This window comes from Mirounga leonina, unplaced genomic scaffold, assembly GCF_011800145.1.
Source record: "Mirounga leonina isolate KUSES-001 unplaced genomic scaffold, KU_Mleo_1.0 Mir_94, whole genome shotgun sequence".
Classification (NCBI taxonomy): Eukaryota; Metazoa; Chordata; class Mammalia; order Carnivora; family Phocidae; genus Mirounga; species Mirounga leonina.
This window is the reverse complement of record NW_023270855.1, coordinates 57,774,838-57,800,774: the sequence shown is the minus strand read 5'-3', so window position 1 is coordinate 57,800,774 and position 25,937 is coordinate 57,774,838. Positions and strand designations below refer to the sequence as shown.

The 25,937-nt window shown below is 63.1% G+C and overlaps 1 protein-coding gene across 9 annotated transcripts; it reads right to left on the bottom strand.

Moving 5' to 3' along the window:
* Nucleotides 1–386: 386 nt before the first annotated feature.
* On the bottom strand, nucleotides 387–24,483 carry REXO1 (RNA exonuclease 1 homolog). 9 transcript variants are annotated; one of them, XM_034996535.1, is made up of 18 exons: nucleotides 22,345–23,345; nucleotides 22,014–22,114; nucleotides 21,612–21,666; nucleotides 9,090–10,819; nucleotides 8,209–8,313; nucleotides 7,161–7,371; nucleotides 4,957–5,120; nucleotides 4,508–4,639; nucleotides 4,269–4,392; nucleotides 3,454–3,567; nucleotides 3,151–3,288; nucleotides 2,906–3,019; nucleotides 2,662–2,735; nucleotides 2,372–2,482; nucleotides 1,873–1,988; nucleotides 1,638–1,776; nucleotides 1,378–1,498; nucleotides 387–1,297 (listed from the first exon to the last, which is right to left on the bottom strand). In XM_034996535.1, the coding sequence occupies exons 1-18, from the start codon at nucleotides 22,367–22,369 to the stop codon at nucleotides 1,209–1,211; spliced, it is 3,663 nt and encodes a 1,220-aa protein (XP_034852426.1). In that variant the 5' UTR covers nucleotides 22,370–23,345; the 3' UTR covers nucleotides 387–1,208. The 9 variants fall into 9 exon arrangements, with proteins under 9 accessions (XP_034852426.1, XP_034852430.1, XP_034852424.1 ...); XM_034996539.1 differs by having other exon boundaries at nucleotides 22,000–22,114; nucleotides 22,488–23,345; XM_034996533.1 differs by having other exon boundaries at nucleotides 22,488–23,345.
* Between the last annotated feature and the right edge of the window lie 1,454 nt (nucleotides 24,484–25,937).

Sequence of the window (25,937 nt, the reverse complement as noted above, 5' to 3'; positions counted from 1 at the left end):
CGTTGTGCACACGAGCATGTCCTGGGAGCAGCAAACAGGCACACGGCGGTGAGCGGCCACCCTTCCCTTTCCACGGAAGCTTCTCAGACACGCAAGGCACAGTGGCTCTCCGGTCCCACCGGGACCCTCCACGCCCAGCCCCCCACCCCCCGGGCGAGCAAGGTGGACCCCACTCACAGGACATGGTTGCTGCCTCCACCATCACAGCACCCCCAGGGCTCCAGGTCTGCATCCCCAGGCCAGGCTGGCAGGCCCGGGGACGGCTCGGGCACCGGGGACGGCTCTCAGGAAGATGAACAAGGGTGTGCTGTTTCCCCAGTTAGGGGCACAGGTGCTGACCGTGGGGCTCACCTGGCACCAAGAACACCACCAGACGCCACGCAAGCTAAAATCCATACAAACATTTATTCCGTCCCTGCCTCGGGTTGGGGGAGAGGGGCTCAGGGCCCTGGGGAGGCTGCAGGCCTTTACACACAGCCCCTGGGGAGGGTGGGGCTCTGGCAGGAAGACAGGGTCCAGAGGCTGATGGGCCCTGGAGGGGTCCGGAAGGCGAGGCCCTGGGGGGGGCAGGGGGGCTGGCTTGGTTCCCAGAGGTCACGGAGTCCAGGTGGGTTTGGGGAGGCCAGTTCCCACCCGTCTGGCCCAGGCCAGGCTGGACTCTCGGTCCTGGTGGCTGCCAAGGGGACAGCTTGTCGGCTCCCGGCCCCCCAACTTCTCCCCCTCCCCCGCCCCCAACAGGGAAGGCAGCACCAGGGTCTTGCTTCTCCGGGCGGGAAAAGACAACTGTGCGAGTCGTCAGGTTTAAATTACAAATAATAAAAATAACAATACAAAATAAAAAAAACCCCTGTCTCAAACACACCCACGAAAAGCCTGCCCGGCAGGAGGAGGGGCAGGAGGTCTGGCTGCCAGGGACGCAGCGGGGCCCACGGGGGGGCCGGGGGGGGGTCTGTCCCGGCCTCCACCGGGAGTCAGCAGCGGTCTCCAGAGGACAGAAGGCGGGGGCGGCGCAAGGGGCCGGGTGGGGGGCAGGGCTCCAGGTGGTCTCGGCGTGGGGCTCTCGTGCCGCCGGCTCGTCCCGCTCTCTCTGTTTCCATGTCTTGGCGACGTGGACAGGGTTAGCTCTCGAGATTTATTGCACTGTTTTGGAAGAGGCCTGGGGTAGAGGCCGGGCCGGGGCTGCGGGGAAGGCGGGCAGGCGGCAGCGGTCACCGCTTGGTCTTGGCGTCTTCTCGGATCTTCCAGATCACCAGGTGCATACAGGCGCTGGCGTCCTCGCTGGAGCTGTGCCCGTCCACTGCACAGCGGGAGGGGAGTGCGTCAGGGTGGGCGCGCCCCCCAGGCCCGGCCCCGCCGCCCCGCCGCCCGCCGGCTCACCGTTGTCCTGGATGATCTGTCTGAGGTAGTCAGCCATGAGGTTCCGCAGGGAGCGCTTGTAGGGGAGGCCCAGGCGGTGCGGGAAGAGCACGGACGTGTCCACCACGGTGCTGTGGATGACCTGTGGGCGGGCGGCTGGGCAGAGACCACAGGGGCCCAGGTGCCCGGGGTCGGACCACCCAACTCCTGCCCCTCCCCCCACCCAGCTGAGGGCCCCGGGCCCAGGACCCCCAGCAGGCGGAGCCCGGGGCGGGCGGTACCTTCAAGGCCAGCAGGTCGCTCTCCAGGCTGTGTCCGATGAGGACGGTGTCGGCGCTGAACATGCTCAGCAGGACGGCCTGGACGTCCCGGAGCGAGATGCTCGTGTTGGCGAGGTCAGCCTCGGTCACCCCTGAAAACCTGCGGTGGGCAGAGTCGGGGCCTGAGGGTAGCTAGAGAGGGGTCTGGGGTTCCCGAGCCCGGAGCCGGGCGGGGAGCGGGGGGTCGGGGCCGCACCTGGTGTTGTAGTCAACGATCTCGTTGTCTGGCTTGACGAAGGTGTCGTAAACCACCTGCATGTCCGTGTCCACCACCGTGACGCGCGTCAGCTCCAGGCCGTATGTGGTGTAGGACTGTGCGGCCGGGAGGGCTCATGTGACAACGCGCCCGCCCCACCCCGAGCTCCGGGGGAGCTCCCGGGGGCTCCTCTGGGAGCCGGAGCAGGCGTGAACCCGGGGTGCCCTCGCTAAGCCCCAGCAGCCCCCCGGTGCGCACGCCAGTCCCGAGTAAACGCAGCCGTGTCGTCAGCGCGCCTGGGGCGAGCCGAGGGCCGAAGCCAGAGCTTCGCTTGGCGGTGGCGGAAAAGCCCGCTCTCACAGCCCGAGCCAGAGAGAGGCCGGCACCCGCCGCTGTCCACGGCTCTTCCCCTCACCTGCTCTATCCTGAGACCCACGCTGGCTCCAAGCTGCGGGTGTGGGTGCCCGGCCGCCACGAGCACGCGCGGCACGCAACTCACCATTTCACAGTCGAGGGCGAAGATCCCTGGGTGAGCGTCTTCCGCAAGTTCTTTATCGAAAGTCTTCACAAAGCCTTCGAGGTTTTCCTTCCGGCCGTCCTGCACGTGTTGCTGCAGGCGAGACAGGAAGGCCGGTGAGCCCGGCGTGGGTCTCAGGAAAGCCCCCCTTTCCAAGGCCGCCGCCAGAGGCACACGGATGAAAGGACAGGGAAGGGGGGTCAGGGCTCCGGCCCAGCCGCGCCTCCTCTCTGGCCAGGCGGGGAAGCGCCGAGCAGGGCCCAGAGACCTACCTTGGCGACCTGGCAGCCAGTGGAGCCGATGGCGGCCGAGCAGCACGTGTACTGAGTCTCCCAGCCGCCAGCCACTGGAAGGGAGGTGGCGGTCAGGGCCGGGGGCCCCCAGGCGGCCCGCCCCAGGCCTCGCACGCACGACGCTGGCACCCGACGGCCCGGGCAGAGGCTTCCCAGCAGAGGAGGGCGGGCCCCGTGAGGCGGGCGCTTCCAGCCTCCCTCCTTGGGGGCGCGGGGGGCTCACCCCGGTTCCGGCGGAGCCGCCCCCAGTGGTAGCAGCACTCCTCCTCCCGCACGCAGCGGCCCGACGGGGACACGAGGTACTCGGCGCCACAGCGGCAGCAGATTCTGCAGGACGCTGTGAGGCAGCGGACGGCCGAGGCATCAGGCCCCGAGCCCCCTGCGTCTGTCTCTTGCTCACTTCGCGCCCCCCCACCCAGACGGCCCTCCGCGAGCGCCCCCCAAGCATGGGTGCTCAAGCCCACTCACCGTCCTTGGGCTTCTTCTCCTCAGCCGTGAAGATGACGGCGCCCCCCGGCCGCTCGGGGTGCGGGAAGGGGTAGCCATTCTCTTTGAGCTGGTCCTCGGTGAGCAGGTACTCCTTGAGGCGGCCATACAGGGCGACCCCTGGGGACAACCGGGACAGGCGGTCATCCCACAGCAAGGCCGGGGAGGGCCGAGCAGGCGAGCAGGGGGGGCAGGCCTGGCGGGGGTGGGGTGGGAATGCTGCCACAGGAGCCACCGCTGAGCCCCCGAGTGGCCCGGCTGGACCGCTTGAGGGACCGGGCTCACCTTTCAGATCCTCCACCCGGGGGCTGCTCGGGCGGCTGAGCGAGAAGCTGGTCTTGGTGGCCAACTTGCCTCCCAGCACCATCTCATGGGACACAACCCTCCGGCCGCCGGTTTCTGGAAGTGGGGGGAGGGTACAGTACGCTCAGACTCCCAGGTGCACCCCTGCCCTCCGTGGTGGCCTGTCCCCTGGCCGGCTCCTCAGCACCCAGTCAGGAGAGGCCTGACCGCCTGTGACCTGGGGGCAGCCACCCTGCCCCCACCTTAACTCTTCTGGAAGCAGCTGCAGGTGGTGGTCCTAAGGGACGGGGACGACCTAAGGGCCTTCGGGGGCTCCGTGGACGCTGCCCGCAGGAGCTGTGGGGGCGGAGGCGGGAGCAGGAGACTGCGGAGGTGTGCGCACTGACGGATTAATGTGCATTCGGGGGCAGGAAAGAAACGTCCTCCCGGAGCTGAGCGTGCGGAGCAGGCCCGGGGAGCTTCGCCTCTGACGAGGCCGTCCCATGAGCGGGGCCCCGCAGCTCGAGAGAGCCAGCCAGCTAAGGAGGGCGGTTACTAGCGAGAAGAGGCGGTGGTGAGGCCGTGGGGCCGGCATCATCGTCCGCAGACACCTGCCGACCAGCCGCCGGCCCCACCACAGCGTTTCCCGCGGCCTTCTGTCCGACAGTCCCCATGCTCCGAGCGGCAAAGAGCCAGCCGGCCAGGGCCCCACGCCCCCGCTCCCTCGCCTGGGGAGCCCGGGGTCCTGCGCTCAAGGCACAAAGCTGACTCTTCCAGACGTGAACTCCCCGGCCACCCCCTCCCCCCGCCCAATTTACTGTTGAGACCGGGCGTGGAGCTGGGGACCAGGCCCCGCAGCTTCTTGAGAGTGTTCACGGCGACATTCAAGTAGATGTTCTTGCTGGGGCTGCGGTCGTAGGCCACCTTCTCCTCGTTCAGCGCCTGGGGACAGACGTGCTGCTCAGGCCTGGGGTCCTGGGCTTGGGGCCCAGGAGCAGCCCCTCAGCCTAGGACCCGGACAGCCTGCGGTCAGCGGCCACCTGCCAGGGTCACACACCTTCTCTATGGCTTCCTGGTTTGAAGAGCAGAACTTGAGACACTCCTCAATGAACAGGTTCAGATACCGCTGGCGGATGACCGTGGGGACTTTGCCCCCAAACTCTTTGGGGATAACGGGCTTCTTTAAACTCTAGGGAAGACAGACCCATTGGAGGTGGCACGTCCCAGCCTGGGCCTCTGACGCCATTTCTCAAACCCACAGGGCATCACACACACAGTGGACCCTGCTGGGAACTCTGGGCTCCGGTGACCAGGAGGGTGGCCGCTGGCTCATCAGCACCAACAGACCACCCTAGCAGTGTGGACAGAGGAAAAACTGAGGGCAGGTGGAGAGGAGGAAGGCACCTGTGCCCCCCCGCTCAATGTCTCTGAACCGCAGCTGCCCCGAGCGATGGGGGAGCTGAGGGAGTGGGCAGGGGAGGCTCCTGTGGGGAGCAGGACATTCACCTGTAAAGATGGGCTGTGGGCAACGCGCTTGGGGGTGACGGTGGTGGTGGTCTTGGACGCCATGCCCGACAACGTACGCGCCTTCAGGGGCTGGCTGCCCGGCTCGGGGCCATTGGGAGGCTGGCTGCTGCTGGCGGAGAGGGCCCTCTTGGCACCTGTGGGGGCTGGCGGGGCACAGGGTCCGTGAGTGCGGGAGCAGAGCACGCCCATCACCGAGGTGCAGAGCACCAAGCAGCCGCGGTCATTCAGCGCCAGCAGGACGTGCATCTCGGAGCACCGGGGGAAGGGCCGGGCTGTGGGACACGGGCTGCGGAATGGCATTAGGTTCTATCTGCTTTCGGGCAAGTCCATCGAGAAGGGGGAAACACAAACGGGCTTTGGAGGCCGGCTCAGGCAACGTCGCCGCCGGGGTGGTCCGGCGAGTGGCAGGGCACGTGGGGAGGCTTTGCCACATGTTCCGGCCCCCGACTCCGAGGCATTGACGTACGAGGGAGGAAAGGCCCTGGCTCCTGGGCTGAGGACCAGAGGGTACAGGACGTCCCCGGCCCGGTCACTGTGACCAGCCGGCCTGCCCGCCGCGGCCTGTGTTCTGCCTCTCCCTTTGATGAGGTCACAAACCAAACAGTCTCCCGCCCCCCCCACCCCCCAGGGAGGAGGGCACCCGCCTGTGGGGCCGTTTCCGAGGGCTCCAGGCAGGCAGCGGGGGCTAGGGGAGGCGGGCTGGGTGAGCACGTGCGCGGGGCCTCAGACCAGCCCTGCTCCCGGGCCCGGCCGTGACAAGAGAACGGGAGCAGATGAGGAGAGCAGAGGGCCCGGGTCCCCGGCCTCCTGGGAAGGACGCTGGCACCACGAGCTGGCTGTGGCCCATCGGACACCAGGGTCAGCCTCTGCTGACGGGGCAGAAAACGTGCGCTTCTCAGGGATGGAAAGACAGCTCTTAGGTTCGTTTAGACAGACTTCTCAGGCAGCACCTGGGCACACGTGGAAAGGAAAGCCAGCCCGGAGCATCGGACGGGACTCCTGAGACCTCAGGTGGGTCCCACGGCCGCTCAGGGAGGTGGCCCCAGTGCCTACAAATGCCGGACTCCCCGCGGGCTGACGCCACCCCCAGCGTGTATGGTGAGGGCCGTGTGCCAGGACCGACCCGTGCGACTCGGCCACGGGCAGAAGCTGTGGGTTTGTGAGAGAGCCACGTCCCGGGCCCCACGCGGTTCAGGGTCCTCGCCCTTCCCGCTGCTCAAGAACCTCAGCCAACACCCCTCACCATCGGGTTCTAACCGGGGGGTTCCAGGGTGGGGAAGGATCAGAATGAAACAGCTTATGCTGAAGAAGGTTTCCGGCACCAGGGAAAAGCAGCGGTGGCTACGGGCGCCTGCATTTGCAGGACTACCTCATGGGGCTGCCCCTCAGGTCCCGGTTAATCAAGGGGGTATTGGAATAGCAGCAAGGGAGTCCCCTGGGAGCTGGTCAGAGGGCAGGGGCCTCCCCCAGAGAGGCTGACTGCATCTGAACAAGCCCTCCTGAGCCCCCCCTCCCATTTCCTCTGCTCCAGACACTGCTGACCCAGAGACACCCACCGAGTGTCCTGCCTGTCGGACCCCGGAAGCGTGACCCGGCTTCCGCAGTGTAGAGCGTGCCCCTCAGAGCAGGAGGAGGGGGCAAGACTGCCCCGAGCCCCCGAGGTCAGCTGAGCGCCTCCAGCCACACCTGGGCAGGAGCCAGGGGCCCCACCCCACACACAACCCTGCAGCCAGCTCCCTGTTCCTGGCATCGCTGTCTAGGGCCTGGTGCCCACGCTCAGACCGGCCCCCACCGGGCCACCCGCCTCCAATACCCCAGGAGCCCGGGGGAGGCAAGGACACAAAGACCAGGGGCAGGGACAGAGGGAGAGTCACAGGGAGACCTCTGGGTCAGGGCCTCAGAGGGAGGCTCTGGGTCTGATAGACAAGGGATAGGAGAAGACACCCCTCCGCCTCTCCACAGCCAGGAGCCCAGTACCAGCACCAAAGCCAGGAAAGGCCCAGAGCCGCTGGGCACTGCACCAGGCCCGCCTGCTACCGGTTGGAGAGACCCTGATCCCCATCTCACAGACAAGCATGCTGAGGCCCCGGCTGGGCCCTGTCCAAGGCCACCATCGCTGGCAGAAGTGGAGCCTGGCCCTGGGCCCCTCCTATCACGCCCGACCCCTGTGCCCTGGGACTTACCGGCAGCCAGACGGGGGTTGGGAACGTGGGCGATCCTCCTCTTCTCGCCAGGGGCTGAGATATGGATGGAACAGGGCTTCTCAGCCAGCTGCTGGGTAGCCTGGAGCCAGGTAGCAGAGTCCCTCTGGGCCTGCTGGGCCCGCCGATAGCATACCTCCTGGGCGGTGAGAGGCCGGGCCGGGGGAGCTGGGCCTCTCCTCACAGGCTCTGCCTGGGTGATGACAAATTCCAGGGTGTGGCTGTAGGTTGGGGGCACCCAGAGCAGGCCACGTGGGGCAAAAAACTGACAGTACAGCCATGGGCAGGAAGGCCGGGGCTCCAGGGCCTGGGCACGTCCAGCTGCCCTGGGGCCTTCTGAGCTCTTGGATACCCAGGCGGGAACCAAGGAGCTCAACATGTTGGGCCTCAAGCTCATGTTGCCTCACCGTCCCGGAGCGGAGCACCTCCCTGGCCCTGCTCTCTCGGCTTCTGCCTTCAGAAGGCCCAGGCCGTGCCTTTGGCCCTGATAAGAGGCACACCCACTACGTGGGTGGGAATCCCTGGGCCCCCTGATTGGATTAGCACACCAATCCAATCCCGCTTGATTCAATCCTCTCTAACCTCCAGCTTCACCAGGGGAGGGCTCCAGTGACTGAATCAACCAGAGCTCCCAGGTGCTTGGCCGGGAGCCCCACCCTCTGCCCCGATCTTCTCCTACGCTGGCTGCCTCAGCCACCAACCACTTTCCCAGTCTTCACGGTGGAAACCAGCTCGGAAGGGCTGGGCCACCTCTCTGGGGTCACACAGCACATCTCCCAGCCAGCGCCAGACTGCGCTGTGTGACCCTGCTGGAGGACGGCCGCTCTGGAGCCGCCCCTCACGTCGCCCTTCCTGCGCTGTGCCCGACTCCCCCCAGAACGGAGCACAGCCTGAAGACCGGAGGCGGGCTCCAGGCACTTCTGTGCCAGGACACAGGAACTCGTCGGCCGGGGAACACGGGGATCTGGTTTCGCAGACAGGGGCCTCTCTCCTAGCAGCTTCTACCCAGGACCCAGAAGCAGACTCTTACCTCCTTGCCTTGCTTGGAGAGATGAGAAATTCTCCTCTTCTGCCCAGGGAACAGAGTGGTCAAACCCGAATGCCCCTTGTCTTCGATTTTCTCTTCCTTGGGGGGCTGAAACACACATCCGTCCCTCAGCGAGGCTCCCTCTCTCGGGCCTCACCTCCCACACCAATGCAGCGGGCTCCCAGACCTGAGACAGGGTGAGGTGGGAAGGCAGAGACGCACTCGAGGGAGGGGCTCCCAGGTCTTGAGACACGATGTGGGGCCCTCACCTCCAACCCCCGCCCACTCACAGGTGAGGAAACAGGCCCCCCAGCACATCTCCTGCAGACACACCCCAGCCCCAAGTGCGACAGGGGCCTGAGCCAAAGTGGCCTCCCACCCAGACCACTGCCTCCTGGCCCCCTCCCTCGCCCGCTCACGCGGGGCGGCTCAGAAACACAGGAACCAGGTGGAGAAATCTGACCCGCACCACCTGCAAGGTCTGCGAACAGAGCAGGGCAGTAAAGGACAGGGCAGCCTGGGAGGGACCAAGCGGCAGTTTTCTGAGCTTTGTGGAAAAGCAAGCTCCCTCTGGTGGCCGACTTGAGGACACTGGCTGGCCGACCCAGAAAGGCTGGGGTAGCCCGGGTTTGGGGGGGGACGGAGGAGAGAGGGAGGAGACAGGGGGCGGAGGGAGAGGTGGGCAATGCACTGCACAACTCTGCCTGGTCTCTGTGGATCTCAGGACACCGCCCGGGAGCCTGCCGGGTGGGCCTTAAGCCTCCTCTTTGTGGACAAGGCAAGCTGGGGGGCGGGGGGGTCCGCAGGCAGCCCCCAAGGGCTCCTGACCGAGGAAGGACGGGAGCACCCCCGCTGCAGCCACAGGCCCTGTGGAGGCGGCTCACCTGCCGGGCCAGCCGGCCCCTGTCCTCCGTCTTCACGCTGGTGGACTCGTTGAAGATGCGCAGACACTCCTCCATGGGGTCGGAGTCAAAGTCGACCTCCTTCTCCAGAGCGGCGTAGTCCACGCTCCCGCCCACCCCGGAGGAGGAAGAGGAAGAGGAAGAGGAGCATGAGGAGGGGGAGGGGGAGGCGGGGGCAGGCCGGGCAGGCGGGGGGGCCTTGAGGCGCTTGCGCGGCCCCTGAGCCGCTGAGTAGCCCAGGCTGCTGTCCGAGTCCGAGTCGGAGTCCGAGGTGGAGCTGAGGTGGGGCGGGGCGGCGGGGGGCGCCGCGGGCCCCGGGCCTTCATCCTCGCTCTCGTCCCCGAAGAGGTCTGCGTGGCTCAGGGCCCGCTTCTGCAGCTTGGGGGCGTCCCGGGAGGCACCCTCGTCCAGCGAGCGGGCCTTCCGCTCGGCCAGTTTCCCCGACGCGGTCTTCCCGCCGGGCCTGTTTGGCAGCTGGTGGACACCCCCGCGGTCGGGCCGGCTTTTCCCTGAGCTGGCCACCGGGGTGGCCGAAGATGGCTTTTTCTTGGTCCCTTCGGGCTGCTCGGCCCTTTGCCGGGGGCTGCCAGCCTGTGGGCCCCTCCTGTCTGCACAGGGCTTCCCGGCTGGCCTCCCACGCTCTCCGTCTTTGCCCCTGTCCTTCTTCCGGACGCCGTCCTTGTGGCCGGGGGCAGGCAGTGCCCCACTTTTCTTCTTCTTGGGTCTTCCCTGCTTGGAGTCGCCGGGCTCCCGGGAGGCCCTGGCCGGGGAGCTGGGCTTGGCCACGAGTGTCCCCCCGGGACCCTTGGGGGACTGCCCGAGGTCCTCCACGTCATACTGCACTGCCATCTCCTTGGTCTCCCGCAGGCCGCCCTCCTCAGCGTCCTGGCTCTCCCTGGAGCCTGGCTGCCCGGGGGCCTTGCTCTCGGGGCCCGCCTGGGATCTCGGAGGGCTGGTGGTGACGGGCACGTCAGGCGGAGCTGCGGCGGCATCATCATCCGAGTCTGAGAACCTGGCGTCGCAGCCAGCAAAGGGGTCGCAGGGCTTCTTGAGGGCGGGCGTGTAGGGTTCACTACCCCGGGAGCCCCTGGGCCTCTTGGGGGCCCTGTCGTCCTTGGAACTGGCCCTGCTGAGCAGCCGGGCGGAGAAGTTGGACAGTGGGTCGTACTCCAGGTCCGTGGACGGCTTGGAGTCGTCCAACACGTACTTGCTGCTGGGGACGGGGCGGCCGTATCGCTGGGGCTGGCTCACAGCCTTGGGGACGTACTCCAGGGTGCTGCCACCCCCTCCGCCATGGCCCTGCGCCCGATCCAGAGAGGCCAGCGAGTACTTGCTGCCTGCCTCGGCGGCGGCGGCCAGAGGAGTGGGCTGGTAGCTGGCATCAGGGCTTAGGAGGCCAGGGCGGCCACCAGGGTTGTAATCGAAGGACAGTGGAAAGGCGTCCTCGTCCAGGCCAGCGGCAGGGCAAGCGGCAGGGCCTCGGGGCGCCACGGCGGGGGCCTCGGCGGAGCTGTGCTCTCGGGCCGTCTCCAGGAGCTCCTGGTACCGCCGCTGCTCGAGCTCCACCTCCGAGCGCACGGCCTCAATGGCCTGATTGACCAGCTCCAGCTCCAGGATGTCCGAGCGGGGCTCATCCCCTCTGACCAGGGCTCCATTCTCCCTCTGCACAGGCGGCTTGGGCAGCTCGGGGTTGTACGGATCATAACCAAGCCCTGAAACGGGAAGTGGGAGAAAAGAGCAGTGAGTGGGCCCATTTAGGCACAGGCGGACGAGCCAGCACTGGCCACTGCCTCAGTCTGGGCCTCACCCCCAAGGCCAGCAGGGGAAGAGGCGTCGGACCAGCAGAGAACCAGAACCAACTGCGGGCCGGGCCTCCGGCAAAGCCCCAGGGACGATCTGCCAGCAGGTCGAGGTTTCCGGCGCGTGCCCCACTCCCCATGCAGGACCTATCCTGCATCGACTGACAGGCGCAGTGAGGAAGCAGAACCGGGCCCCCAAGGCACGGCCACTTGGTCCCCAGACCTCCCAGCACGGGTCGTCCAACCGGCACAACGGAGCGGATGGAGACTTGACAGCCTGGACAAGTGCAGCCCGGGAGCGAGGGCGAGAATGGGAGTCCGTGGGCCCAGCCCACAGCGAAGCCACAGCAGGCTACTTCCTGTAGGCCGGAGCTGGGACGGTGTGCACGGAGGGCCTGCCAGCCGGGCAGGGCACAGACGCGGCCCTGGGCGGGGCAGGAATGTGCAGGGCTCCCCAGGGTCAGGGCCTGGGTAAGCGGGGAGCAGAGGGCCACCCCTGAGGTGTCCCCTGTAGGACTCCCTACAGTGAAGTCCACGGGGCTGTGCACATGCCGGAACACGGACGCCCACCGCTAGGTAGCCCCACAATGCTCTCAAGGAACAGGTGAGGCAGAAGGCTCCCCACGCCACGGTCCCACGGTATAAAAAAGGAGAAGTATTGGGCGCCTGGGTGGCTCAGTTGGTTAAGTGACTGCCTTTGGCTCGGGTCATGATCCTGGAGTCCTGGGATCGAGTCCCACATTGGGCTCCCTGCTCAGCGGGGAGTCTGCTTCTCCCTCTGACCCTCCCCCCTCTCGTGCTCTCTGTATCTCATTCTCTCTTGCAAATAAATAAAATTTAAAAAAAATAAAAATAAAAAATAAAAAAAATTTTAAAAAAAGGAGAAGTATTGTATGTTCAAATCTCATTCTGAAAACACCAAATGGGGTGGACAGCAAAGCCTACGTCCTCTTAATGTTGTTGTTGTTTGTTTATTATTGTTTTCTTAGTAACCTCTACACCAGACACGGAGCTTGAACTCACGACTCTGAGATCAGGAGGCGCACGCTCTTCCTATGGAGCCGGCCTGCTGTCCTGACCTTGTAATGTTTACGTTGACCTGAAGAGTCCCCACCTCCACCAGATCATGATCCCACCAGCGGCTGTGGGATAGATAATTCCGGTTAGGTACCGCGTTCCAGGGCCTGTGCTCTGAGCCCCGCACAACCAAAGAAACCACTGTCTGCACAAAACTCCTAGGAGACTCTCACGTACAGACAGAAGGACAGAAGCTAAATAAAACATGAACAAACAAAGCCCAATGTTCCAAGAAAGGAATAACATACCATATGCAAATATACTACGTTCAAATATTCCAGAATTTAAAGACCTCATCATGAGAAATCCTGTCTGAAATTTTATTTTAAAGACTTTATTTATCTGAGAGAGAGTGAAAGCACAAGCGAGGTGATGGGCAGAGGAAGGAGCAGGCTTCCCACCGAGCAGGGAGCCCGACATGGGACTCGATCCCTAGACTCCAGGATCATGACCTGAGCTGAAGGCAGACGCTTAACCAACCAAGCTACCCAGGCACTCTCCTATCTGAAATTTTAAAATCTGTTTTAAAAAAAAAAAAACCTAATGTATAAACTTTTTTTTTTTTCACAATTTCATTTATTTGACAGCATGAGCACGCGCACAAGCAGGGGGAGCGGCAGAAGGAGGAGGAGGCAGAGGAAGGAGGCAGACGGAGAGGGAGAAGCAGACTCCCCGCTGAGCCGGGAGCCCGATGCACGACTTGATCCCAGGACCCTGGGATCATTACCTGAGCCGAAGGAAGATGCTGACTGAGCCACCCAGGCGCCCACGTATGAACTTTTCAAATCACTAAGTTGTATGCCTGAAACTAATATAACATTGTGTGTCAACTATATTCAAATAACAATTCTTTAGAAGTCCTATCAGAGATGATTCTAGAGAGTCCTGAAAGAGAACCTGGCTAGATCTCCTGCCCTGCAGTTGGCAGAGTAACAGCTGCGTCTCCCCTGGAACCTCCAGAAGGAGCCAGCCCTGCCCACACCCAGCGTTAGCCCAGGGGGACATATTCTGTGGACCTCTGTCCTCCAGAACTGTCAGATGAGGAGACTGTTGTCTTAAGGCACCCAGGCTGCGGTGACGCGTTTCTGTAGCCCCAGGACACTCCCAGCAACATTGCGGAGCGAGAGCACAGGGTAAAGAAAATCGTGGCTGGCCACCAGCCTTCAGGACAGGAGGCTTTGCAGGGCCTGGTGGTTGGGCCTCTGCCTGGGGCCCGAGGGAAGGAAGGGATCATTGTGGGTGTGTTGTCTGGCATTTAACCTGGAATCTAGGTTTTGATTGTATTTAGAAGAAGTGATGCTTCAGACCACCAAGGAGCGCCAGGACTGTGGGTCCGAGCCAGGGAGGCAAAGTCCAACACCCACCACCACCGAGCTGGGGCCCTGGGGGGGGGCGGTCAGTTCGTGCCCCCTCTCACAGCTGAAAACTCCCGGATATGGGGTGGGGAGCCCGGGGACAGAACGCACATCCACCCCTGGTCAGAGGTGGAGGGCCACCCTCCCTGCCCACCCTGACCCACAACCAGTCCGAAGGCACCAATGGCAGACCCCCTCCAGCTCAACTCCGCCTGAGTAAACAGTGAGGAGCCAATGCCTCAGAAGTCCTGGCTGCCAGGAGAGAGAGGCCCAGACAGGCCACAAGCTGGGGGGGGCACTTACCAGGCATGTCCACTGAGGGGCTTGACTGGCTGATCTCAAGGGGACATCCAGCCCAGCCCCCCTCATGGGAATACCCCTCCCCCAGAGGCTGGTTGGGGATGAACAGATGGGGGTCTTTCCCTACCCCTCACCAGGGAGAAGGGCTACTAACAATATGCACATCTGGGGGCACCTGGGCGGCTCAGTCAGTTAAGCATCTGCCTTCAGCTCAGGTCATGATCTTAGGGTCCTGGGATCGAGCCCCGCATCGGGCTCCCTGCTCAGCGGGGAGTCTGCTTCTCCCTCTGCCTCTCTGCCCCTCCCCCCTGCTCATGCTGGTGCGCACGCTCTAATAATAAATAAGTACATACATACATATGTATATACATACATACGTACAACAATGTGCACACCAGCCAGGAAGGAGCCCCTCAGCCCTGCTTCAAAGTAATGAGGTCAGAGTTTGGACCTCAGGCCACCTCACATTTTGAAAGGGAGGGTTTTCCCCAAAGTCAATCTGTGCTTAGGTGGAGACCCCAAGGGAGGGAGAGAGGAGGGCCTGCAGAGGCCCGAAGGCTGCCTTGTTAACTCGGGGGGAGTGGGAGGATCTGAGGCAGAGGCGCGAGGAGGAAGGCTGTCTTTTTCCCACCCCAGGGCCTGTAGCGGCATCCTAAGGGCAGCCCCACCGCTCCACCCCCACTAGCCTCAAGTAGCCTGGCCTCTCAGATGGGAAGGGGTCCCAGCAGCTCAGACCCTGAAGGGGCTGCAGCTCCTGGCTGAGCCCAGTCCAAGCACCCGGCCCCTTGATATGAGCATCCCCGAAGCTCTGCCCACGTGGAGCGTTTTCAGCCCCCGCTGGAGGCTGCCTCCCCAGCCACAAAGCCGAAGAAACCGCCCTCAGTGGGCCTAAGAAGGTCAAGGCCAACCCCTGCCCCTGAGGCCTCAGGTCCCCCATGGTACCATGCGACACGGTCAGCAGCCTGAGGGGCTCCAGACAGGTCTGGAAGCTTCCAGCATAGCTGCCAGGAACTCTGTTACAACCTTGTGGCTTAAAAGTGAGCACACAGGGCCCAGAGTTTGGTCCCTGCAGACAGGGGCCCGCTGAGCCCCAGCCAAGGTTACCTGAGGCTTCTAGGGGGGACCTTCCTGGCACCTAGCCCCTGCCCTACCCTGCTTCGGAGGGCCAGGACCTCACTGGGCCTATTGGAACTGAGAAGCTCCCCAAGAAAATGTTTTACAAGCGGCAGGGTGCCCCAGGGACGCTGCCCACCGGCCCGTGGGAGCACATCAGAAGGCTCTGGGTAGGTGGCACCCAGAGAGCTCAGGAAGGACCATGGGGCACCCTGGAAGGCACCTTCTAATTATCAGGGAATTCATTTGGATGGAAGCCAAGGGGCAGTTCCCTCGGGGGTTTGCACCTGGTAAGCACGCATTCGGTAAACAAGATTAATTAGGCTGTTTTTTGGAAAAGGAAAACGTCACCAAATACCCCTTCCCATACCCACACCCTACCGCCAGCCCACCTAGGCCCAGCCTTCCCCTCAGGCGTTTGAGCCTTGGTTCTGTGCCCACGAAGGCCGCACACCCACCAGGACCTGCCCTGCTGAAGGAGAGAGCTGCCCTCCCCTGGCTCTGGCGTCCTGCCACTCTTTCTGATGGCCCACTTCTGGGACAGGCTTCCAGCACGGTGGATACCAGGTCTGCTTCCCCGACCCCACAAGGAAAGGCCGAACTCCCACTGTGCGGGGCCATGGGTCCCTGAGTGCAAAAACCCATCCGGAGCCGGGGAAGGGTCACTGTGGAGACCACAAGGGGCTGAGTGGGCCACAGACAGGGCGGCGCTGCTTCCTGAGTCCTGGGCAGCCGCCTCCAATCCCTCCCAACCTCCCCTCTGCCGGGAAACACCCTATCCTGGGCCCCATCTGTGCCTCTGTGCCCCTGCTCCCACCGCACCCCGGCTCCAGAAAATGCCACGCACCCTCCCACAAAGGCATGTGGAATTAACAAGACAGCCAAGCACGGAGGCCCCACTGGGGGAGGTCCTCCAGCCCCACCATGAACCCCAGGAGGCACTCAGGCCTTCCCTCACAATCGTCCTGCCCCGAGTCTGCCCATTCCACAGATAAGGAGGCCGAGCCCTGGCCGGCCAGGCTGCTCCCTAAGCTTCACGCAGCCGGTGAGAGGGCTGACCGCAGGGCCTGGGTCCCCCCTGACCCGGAAAGGAGTCCTGGCGCTGCTGACCGACCTCCTCTGCCAAGGCGCTGGCTGTCGCCCCCGCCCTCCTCCTGCGCTGCCCAAGGTCCGAGGACGATAAGCACAGCTGCACAGTGGTCCCACCGTGGCTTCGGCTCTGGTAAGACCTCAGCAGAATTCTCCTCCAACCCCATGGGCAGCCAGGGCCTCCTGACCCTGCGTGGGGGCAGCAGGACACAGGGGGGAGACAGCCCCACAGCCCTGGAGAGAAGCAGGACAGCAGGGCTGGTCAGCGGAGGGACTAAACCCACCTGGGCTCCGGGAGCTGCGTGCGGCGCAGAGGCTGTGCAAGGAGAAGGGGAGAATGCCCCGGGGTACGATCACGGTGGTAGAAAGCACACCAGCTCTCCACCAGCCCTGGCTTGGCTGAAATGCGGGGCAGAGCCAACTGGGGCTCAGAAGGTCTGAGCACCCACCCCTCCCTTTCGGCTCTTCTGGCCACCCCCCAACGGGGGGGCACAACAGCCCCCCAGGTCCCCAGAAGGGCTGGCCATCACTACTGCCCTGCAGGCCCAGAGTCTCTATTCCTACCCCCAGGGTAGGATGCCCTCACGCCCCACTCAGGGACATCCAAATGCCCACTGGATGGGGCAGGAGCCTGAAGCCCAGGGTGAAAGTACCTGGCCATTCACTTGTTCTGGAGCAGAGGGGAGAGTCCTGGGGCTGCCTGGGGCACCCCAGACACCTAGGAAGAGAAGAGCAACAGCCGATAGGAGCAGGTGCTCAAGAGTGCATGGGGGGGGGGGGGGGCCCCCCCTGTGCCGGCGGAGGGGGGGGGGGGGGCGGGGCGGGGGGGGGGGGGGAGCAGGGCCTGGGGTCCAGGTCCACCTCCACCCCCAGGGCAGACTGATGCTGCTGGACAGCTCCACACACTGGCTCAAAGCTCCGAGCCCTGGACAGCCCCTCGCTGCCCTCTCCCCTCAGCTCTAAAGCCCCCACCCCAGAAGCAAGTGCAAGGGCTCCAGGGGAGAGGAAAGAAAAGAGGGCCCTAGCCAGCCCTGGGACCACCACCTAACTGGGCTCTCTCTGGGCATCACTGGCCACACCGCTACTGAGCTGCCCCACCCGAGGCCTGGTCCCAGGAGGACCGGGACGAGTCAGCCCAACGCTGAGCCTGCTGGCCCTCGTAAAGATGAGGGGAGCTCAGCTATGCCGCAAAACTACTTCCTGGAGGGAAGCTCCAGAACAAGATAAAAACACAAAGAGCACTCAGAAATACAGAGAAGAGCAGCGGAGGGATCAGGCTGGGGTCAGGCTGCAGTGGGCCTCCCCTGGGGCAGCTGGAGGGGTCTGCTTTCTGCTGCCCTCATCACCCGTCAGGGGCACCACATCGCTTTCATAGTCTCAACACAGAAAATTTCAAGAGTTCTCTCACTCTGGCCCTGGTACACTTCCAACTCCCCAAACACGGTGACCAGTGGGTATCCTGGAGGTCACCTTCCTCCAGAACGGAGGTTCCTAGGAGGTCCTCTGGGCGGCCGGAGGCCTAGGAACACCGAAGCATCCTCAGAGTAAAGCGGGGGGTGGGGAGAAGGAAAGCCACACCTCTCACGGCCATTCCTGGACCGTGGAGCCAAGACGGGGGAGCCAGCTGTGACCCCCAAGAAAGAGCCCACATAACAAGGTCACACGTGAGCATCAGTGGCTTTTATTACTTGACCCCAAAGGTAGATGCTGCGGAGGCGTGACGAGGGCAGGCTTTCCAGGTGGGCCAGACCCCACCCCTCTTCATACTTGAGACCAGCTTCCTGCCCAGAGCCTGATGGCCTCTGTCTCAGCGACTCCTCCAGGCAGCCCTCCAAGATCCTCCCTGCAGAACCAGTTGCACTGAGCTGCTCGGACAGGCCTATTCTCTTCCCTAGATACCCAGCAAAATGCTGCGGCATGGGTGCATGGGGAGGAGGGGGCCCCCGGGCTTTCAGGTCCGTCTCCTGGAATAGTACCCACATTCCTGCCCTTTGAGGGCTCTCCAGGCCACTTTACTGGAGAAGGGGACACAGATCTCTCAGGACAAACAACTGTGATGTGTGCCCATCAACTGGGAGGGGACAGATCTGGCCTCTAGGACACACAGGGACAAGCATGACCAGGATGCGCCTGGAGTGCATGCAGTCCCAGTACCCCTCAGATGAGCCCTCCCTGTCACCTCCTGGGCCTTGCCCCTCCTGTCCCCTGCTGTCCAGCAGCTCAACATGCTGACCGCCTGGCTCCCCTCTACACCCCGGCCACAAGTGAGCTGGCCGGCACAAACGTCTGCAACGGTGCGTGGAGTGAGTGAATGAAAGAAATACTGGCCGAGGGCCACAGGCCCCCTGTGCCTCGAGCGCACCCACTCCCCCAGACACACACAGACAGCCCCCAGCAGCCACACAGGAAAGCCAACCGGCTCTGAGCACAGCCCTCCATCGCCGCGTCTGGGGTGGACTGGCCAGACTACAGGAGCCTCCAGAAGGACCATCACGAGTCAGCGTGACAACAGTGACCCCTGCTGGAGCCGCTGTGGGTGGCAGCGATGCTGGGGAGCAACCTCCCTTCCCCCCTACCCCCAGTCCCTCCAAACCACACAAGAGAACATTCCAGGCCTTCCACTGCCCTGTCTCCCAGCCCCAATCCTGGATTATCATCCCCCCACCCCTACCCCTGCTTCCAGCCACCAGGCAAACTTCTACTCATCCTTCAAAGCCCAGCTCAGGAACCACTTGCATGGGGACACTTGCCTGATGTCTCTGCAACCCCAGGGCCAACTGCTCTCTCTCCTGGACCCCAGCCCATTTCTGTGCTTGGGGACACCCATCCTCAGCTTCCAGAGCGCCTCCCCCACCCTGCGCCAGCCCACAGGTACATGCTGAATTCAGACACATCCAGAAGACACCAAGGCCCAGGGGTACCTGCGTGTAAACACGGGTCCAGGCCAAGACCACGGCTTGTGAAACAGCCAAGCCCCACCCTCAGAGCACCCAAGTCCTGGGCACCCTAAGCAGCTTCCCACCCTGTTTTCCATTAGCAAACGAAAGCCACGAGCGCGAGGGCAGTTCCCCCAGAGGTGCTCCTCGGCTTCCACTCCTGCCTGCCCCCACGCAGCCTGCCGTGGCCAGGCCCTCCGCATGGCCATTTCCAGAAGACCTCAATACTTAGGGGAAGCCGACAGACCAAAGGCCCTCAAATGACAAGCACGCATGCCTGCTTCCTCAAAAGGCACCGGCCAACCACGGCACAAACTCTGGAGGATGCAGCTTATCATGGAGGAGAAGAGCAGGCAGCCAGGAGACCCTTCCACAACCCCCTGCAATCCGCCCGGATGGTTCCCAGCTCCAGTGACCTGAGCGCCTCCTCCGGCTCTGTTCCTTCTTAGCATCCAGTTCTTGGTTGTGAATCAGATCACACCAACCGGCCTCCCCACCGCACAGGCATGCAGAGCTGAAAGAATCCTGCACGCCCACCTCGGCAGCACCAAGCATGGCTCTGTAAATGGGACCCTGAGTGCAGAGGGGACAATGAAGCAGGAAAGAATGTTCCCATGACGCTGTCCACTGAGGGCCCAAGTCATTACCCATTTCACAGAAGGGCTAACTGAGGCACAGGCGGTAATGCTGACCAGGTGGAGGCCAGGCCACCCCCCAGGATAGGCTCTCTGCACAACAGAAAGTGAAGCCAGAATGCCTTCATTTGGGGCTGCACTCCCCCTGCGAGGGCTGAAAGCCAGCCACGACGCTTGCACCTCTCCTCTGGAGCCCCTGGAGAACTCGTGTGGGGGCATGCTCAAGCACCACGCACAGGCCCCGAGCTCCCCTCAGCTGGCTTGGCTGTCCCCACCAACCCTGTCCAGGGGCTGGGCGCCGATCAGGTTCCCCAATCTCACTTGGCACCACGGACGTTCAGGGCTGGATGAATCTGTGTATGTAGGGGAACGGGCACTCTGGGCACTGTGGGGGGCTGAACAGCATCCCTGGCCCCCACCCACTAGGCACCAGGAGCACCCCTGAATTGACAACCACAAGCTTCCCCAGACACTGCTCAGCAACCCCTGGGGCAGGACCTCAGGGAGAGACCCACTGCTCTGCTAATGCGGAGCAAAAACACTTTCAGATACCCTCCGCAGCTATTCGTGTGTGGCTCAAGCCTAGATCAGGGCAAGAAGGCAGGATTTTTTAAGGGTCTCAGGTCATCCGGAGGGGCTGCCAGGTACAGGAAGCCGGGGGCACAGTCCCAGGATGGCCTCTCGCCTCAGAAAACAGAGTCCAACTTAATCAGTGCGGCAGGATCTTGACGACGTACAAAAGCCACAAAGCCTCTTCTGTGGGAGGCCGGGAGGGAGCCCAGCATGCAGGTAGATGCAGGACTCGGGGCAACTTCCAAAACACGTTTCCTCTGACTTTTCAGTATTGTCCAATGTTTTTGTTACTCTGAGTCGTGAAGAAAGGTGCTTTGAACAGAGGCAACATGTGGGCTTCACCAGCTGGGATCCTGCCCAAAACCACAACGGTGACGCAGCCTGGTGTAAGTGGTGAATTTGGTGCTTTGAAAACCCCAGCACCTCGCCTCTAATCCCATCCTGACAGAAAACCAAGAGCAACAAGACAATAGAACCACCACCAGCGGGGCTGAAGGCGTTTCCTCTGGGAGGCCTGCAAGGCTGGGTCTCTGGGGGCTGCGGCATCTTGGGAGGGGCAGGAGGGACGCTTAAAAAGAAAGTGTCCTCTGCAAGAAACAGCCTATGACCAAGAGACACCAGGCGATGTCTAGGGACATCTGTTGTCACAACCAGGGTAGGAGGTGTCACGACTGGGGGTGCTCCCGGCACGGAGCAGGTGGACGCGCTCAGTGCCTTACAGCGCCCACGATGCTCCCCACCCAGAGCATGACTGGCCCCAACGGGCCCCAATGTCCAGTTTCTACTATTCCTCCAACCAGCTTCAGAGCTCCCCCACCACCACCCCCCGCGCCGCCCAGACTAAGCAGGAGGCCCCAGCGGGCCAGACTGCAGGCCCCACTGCCCCCTAGCAAAGGCACTCCAGGCTCCTTGCATACCCTGGCCAGGCCTCCAGACACGAAAGGCAATGCTGCTTTCTGCTGACCTTTTCTCAGAATCCACTCTTTCTCAGTATCAGGGGAGAGAAATCTCCCCAGCATTCACTTCAATGAGAAAGTGCTGGATGCAGGAGACCACACTTCCATTCCATCTCGGAAAATACCATCACGGGATGGTGGGAAGTCGCCCTCAAATGAAACCCGATGGCACCCTGCCCAAAGAGGGAGCAGCTGAGAGGCAGCATGGCCACGGGCCTGCTCGGTACAGTCATCCCCCCGGGGGCTGCCTGTTCCTGCGGCTGTGGCCCTCCGGCTCCGAGGCAGCTCACAGGGGAAATAAATCGCACCGCCTGCGGGGAAGTGCTTATTTCTCTGCCTCCGTTCCCCGAGAGGCAGGGCTTGCTCTCCAGACCATAAAGGGCCCTCAAGGGCCTCATGGGAGGCCCAGGGGAGGGCTGCCCCCACCACACAGCCATGACCACTCCTGCCCTCCAGCCTGTCCTCAGGTCTCAGCGCTCAAGTCCTGCAATTCCGTCCTTCCCAGGTCTCTCTGTTCCCTGCCATCCCCAAGGCACAGCGCTGAGCCTGACACACAGTGGGTGCCCTGGTGTGCGGGGGGGACACACAGGTGCTGGGAAGCGGGCACTGGAGGACGGTGGGGAGTGCGGCAAGGGCCTGGCTGCCCAGACTCAATCCCATCCCCCACTTACCGGCTGTGCGCACACAGGAGAGTGGCTCCCCATCTCTGGGCCTCAGTTTGCTCATCTGTAAAATGGGGACAATCATCCCTACCATTGAGAGTCCTAGAGAGCCTGCCCGAGCATGTGCTGCCACAACTGGGCAATACCACACCCGAGTCTGGAAGTGGGAGTCCTAAAGCCCACATGGGCTGGGCGTGGGGCTGGATCTGCAGGGCTGGAAGCTACAGGATCCCCGGCCCAGCCCCCTCACGGGCCTCAGACTCTGCTGAAAGGCTCAGGTGCTCACTGGCCCAAGACCAGAGGTGCTGGGCCTCACAGGGACCCCACAGCCCACCTGCAGGCGGCTCCCACCCAGCACCTTGGCAACTTTGTTGCTTAAAAATGAGTCCAAGCAAACCTGGCCTAGCCCACCCTTGCCAGAGCACCTCTGCTTGGGCCGTGCACGTCTGGACTGCTGCAGCCTCTTCCAGCCGAAAGGAAACAGGGCTTGTCAAAATCTGGAGCAGAGGAAGCTGAAAGGGAGGGAAAGGACGAGGCACACACTCTCCCCTGGCCTCCTCAGAGGGCAGCAACCCCATAAGCATGACACAGAAAAGGAAACAGAGAGTCAGAGAGGCTCCACAGCAAGAAAGAGGCTGAGCTGGGATCTGACCCTGCCCCTCTGCAGGGGAAGCAGTGTTCCACCCCAAAGCAGGCCTCCCCCCTTCCTTTCCTTTCCTGCAAAAGGAAAATGCAGACCTACTGGGAAAAGGGGTAGGCAGTTGCATTTTTTCCACGGCAAGCAGGGCAGACAGAACTACATCACCAAACAGGTTCCCAAAAATGATCCTTTGGGAAACTAACTGGCCATCTGTGAGGCAGAAAGAAATGTAAAAAGTGACTTACCGAGGGAAGAACGCATGAGGCGAGAAATCAACACCCCAGAGTTCAGAAGGCTGAAAGGCAACATGTGGACTTGGGGCCAAGTCACAACGTCAGTGGCATAAGGGTGTGGTCCTGCCCTCCCTGTACTAACCGTGAGGAACCCAGAAATCGGGGCTCCTTGCAAAGCACTGCACACAGTACCGAGAGATAAATAAACGGAGTCAAGACGCTGCGCTTCAGCAGGAGAGCTGGGCGCCGACTCCCATGTGCCCCCCCCTCCGTGGCCCCCACTGGAGCTGGGAGGAGCATGACCTGAGGCTAAGGTACCAGCGGGCACACGTGTGTTTTCTCCTCCACAGCAGGTTCCTGGCGGCCACACCCGAAGCTCACGCAGCTCTCAACGCCCCGTGCCCAGCACAGGTGTGCAACCAGACAATGAATGCTTGCATCTGGCTGGCTGTAGACAGCTGCAGGTGCCAGAGAGGTAAGCAAATTCACGTGAGAAATTAGAAAACTCTACTGTTCTTTTCCTGACAAAATGGAAAAACAGGCCTATTATTTAACTCCAGCCAGCACACTCCTCTTTTGAAGGAGGTTCTGAAACGATCATTTTTTATGGGGAAAGACACAGAGGAAATTCGACACTGAGACCAAATGAGGAAGTCTGGGTCTGATGGAAAGGGGGAGCCAGTCCTGAAGGACGGAGGTCACCAGTGGGAGCCTGAGTTTCCCTCAGAAGGAATGACACCCCTGAGTCCTCCCTCCGAGCCTTTCCCTGTGACGTCCTTCTTTCCCCCGTTCTTAAAATCTCAGCTCCGGGCGCCTGGGTGGCTCAGACGGTTAAGCGTCTGCCTTCGGCTCAGGTCATGATCCCGGGGTCCTGGGATCGAGCCCCGCATCGGGCTCCCTGTTCCGCGGGAGGCCTGCTTCTCCCTCTCCCACTCCCCCTGCTTGTGTTCCCTCTCTCGCTGTGTCTCTCTCTCAAATAAATAAAATCTTTAAAAAAAAAAAAGTCCTGGGACGCCTGGGTGGCTCAGATGGTTAAGCGTCTGCCTTCGGCTCAGGTCACGATCCCAGGGTCCTGGGATCGAGCCCCGCATCCGGCTCCCTGCTCCTTGGGAGCCTGCTTCTCCCTCTGCCTCTCTCTCTGCGTCTCTCATGAATAAATAAACAAAATCTTAAAAAAAAAAAAACAAACCTCAGCTCCAATCCCACGCCTCCTACAAGAAGCCTGCCTGATTCCCCCCAGCTTCCGCCGAACTCCCCGTGACCAGGACAATCACCACGAGCACACGACGTGCGGCCCCCCGCTGAGCGGAGCTGCTCCCCTGGAAGCCGGGTCCCCCTCCCGGCCCAGGCACTCGGGTTGGGCTTCCTCCCGTCCAGCCGCGTCCGACACACGGGAGGTGCTCCTGACACCCTCCCGACTGCGCCCCTGCAGAGAGCAGGGGCCGCCTCCCGAGACGCGGCGGGGCAAGGAGCGCGCGCACCACCGGACCCGCCACAGGCGCTGGGGCTGGCGGCGCGGCGGGAACGGCTCGCCGCAGCGCGGGGCTCGGGGCCTGCCGACCGGCGTCGGCGGCGCTCAGCCCTCGGCCGGCACGGCCCTCGGCGCTGGCAGCGCAGGCTCCCGGAACCGGAGGCCCGGCGGCCCCGGGCCCGGCTGGGGGGACGACACGCCGGTGGGCCGAGAACCGGGCGCCGGGGGAGCCCCGCGGGGGCGCCGGGCCGGGGCCGGGGCGCGAGCCCTGCTCGGGCCTTACCTGCTGCGGGGGCCGCCGCCCCGCCGCCGCCGCCGCCAGGGGCGCCGGGGCCCCGCGCCCCGCGGTGCCGGAAGTGGCAGTAGGGCCGCCGGCAGGGCCCCCCCGGCGCCCCCGCCCAGTAGGGGCAGTCGATGGCCCGGAAGAAGCCGGTGGAGCGTAGCATGGTCCGTCCCGAAGCGGGACCCCGGCCCGGAGCCGCCCGGGCCCCCGGGCCGCTCACTGGCGCCGCGGTCGCCGCCGCCCGCGCCGCACGGACCCCGCCGCCGCCATCTTGCCCCGAGGCCCCCGCAGGCCCCCGGGCGCCGCCGCAAGGGACCTCGGGAGCGGCTGGCCGCGGCGCGCCGGACCAGAAACGCCGGCGCTCGAGGGACCGGGGCGCGCCGCGGGCGCAAGGGCCGGGGCAGGCGGCCGCGGGAGGAGGCTGGAGGGCGCGGGCGGCCCGGCCGGCAGCCTCCGGGAGCTTCGCCGGCGCCGCCGCCGGCCCTCCGAGGCGGCAGCGGAGCCATCCCGAGCCCGAGGCCCCGACGGCGCCGGGGCTGTCCGCCGCGCGCCTGACCAGAAAAAGAACCCCCAGGACCCCGCGGTCGTTCGCTTGCTTTGAATCGGCGTTTTAGTAGCATGTGGCCCTGAGGTGCCCCCTGCTGGACGAGACGAGTCTTGCGGGCGCGCCCTCCCGGTACCCCGCCCCTGCCCCGCGGTGCGCTTGGCTGTCGAAGCGCGCCTGTGGGCAGTGTGATGCCCAGACGCGCGGCAGTCCCCGTGCGCCCGCGGGTTCCCACCGAACTGAGCGCCTGCTGTCTGCCGGGACCTGCCTGGATGAACCTGCGTAGAACCAGACAAATGAGGGTCGGTGGGGTGGGGCGAGGGGAGGCTCAACAGCCGGGGCGGGGGAGGCCAACATCTTAACGAACAATTGGGAGAATGGGCGTCTGGCTGGCTCAGTCGTAGAACCTGCGGCTCTTGATCGCGGGGTAGTGAGTTCGAGCTTTGGGCATGCAGTTTACTTAAAAAAAAAAAAATGGGGGCGCCTGGGTGGCTCAGTCGTTGGGCATCTGCCTTCGGCTCAGGTCGTGATCCCGGGGTCCTGGGATGGAGCCCCGCATCGGGCTCCCTGCTCGGCAGGAGGCCTGCTTCTCCCTCTGCCACTCCCCCTGCTTCTCCCTCTCCCACTCCCCCTGCTTGTGTTCCCTCTCTCGCTGTCTCTCTCTCTGTCAAATAAATAAATAAAATCTTTAAAAAAATAAAAAGATTGTAAGACTGACCCATTGCACGTTGGTGGGATTACAAAATGGTGCAGCCTCTACTGGGTATTTACCCCAAAGATACAAAAGTAGGGATCCGAAGGGGTACGTGCACCCCGATGTTTATAGCAGCAAAGTCCACAATAGCCAAACTATGGAAAGAGCCAAGATGTCCATCGACAGATGAATGGATAAAGAAGATGTGGTATGTATATACAATGGAATATTATGCAGCCATCAAAAGGAATGAGATCTTGCCATTTGCAACGATGTGGATGGAACTGGAGGGTGTTACGCTAAGCGAAGTAAGTCAATCAGAGAAAGACGTGTATCATATGACCTCACTGATATGAGGAATTCTTAATCTCAGGAAACAAACTGAGGGTTGCTGGAGTGGGGGGTGGGGTGGGAGGGATGGGGTGGCTGGGTGATAGACACTGGGGCGGGTATGTGCTATGGTGAGTGCT

Bases quoted from the DNA above. Each gene is read 5' to 3' on its own strand.
- REXO1 (XM_034996530.1), bottom strand. From the start codon at position 22,369: ATGCAACTGCCTACCCCTTTTCCCAGTAGGTCTGCATTTTCCTTTTGC. The intron at 3,020-3,150 runs GTGAGTGGGCTT...GCTGCCTCACAG, and splicing joins GGAGAAGAAGCCCAAGGACG to CGTCCTGCAGAATCTGCTGC. The intron at 2,483-2,661 runs GTAGGTCTCTGG...TCTCGCCTGCAG, and splicing joins CTGGCTGCCAGGTCGCCAAG to CAACACGTGCAGGACGGCCG.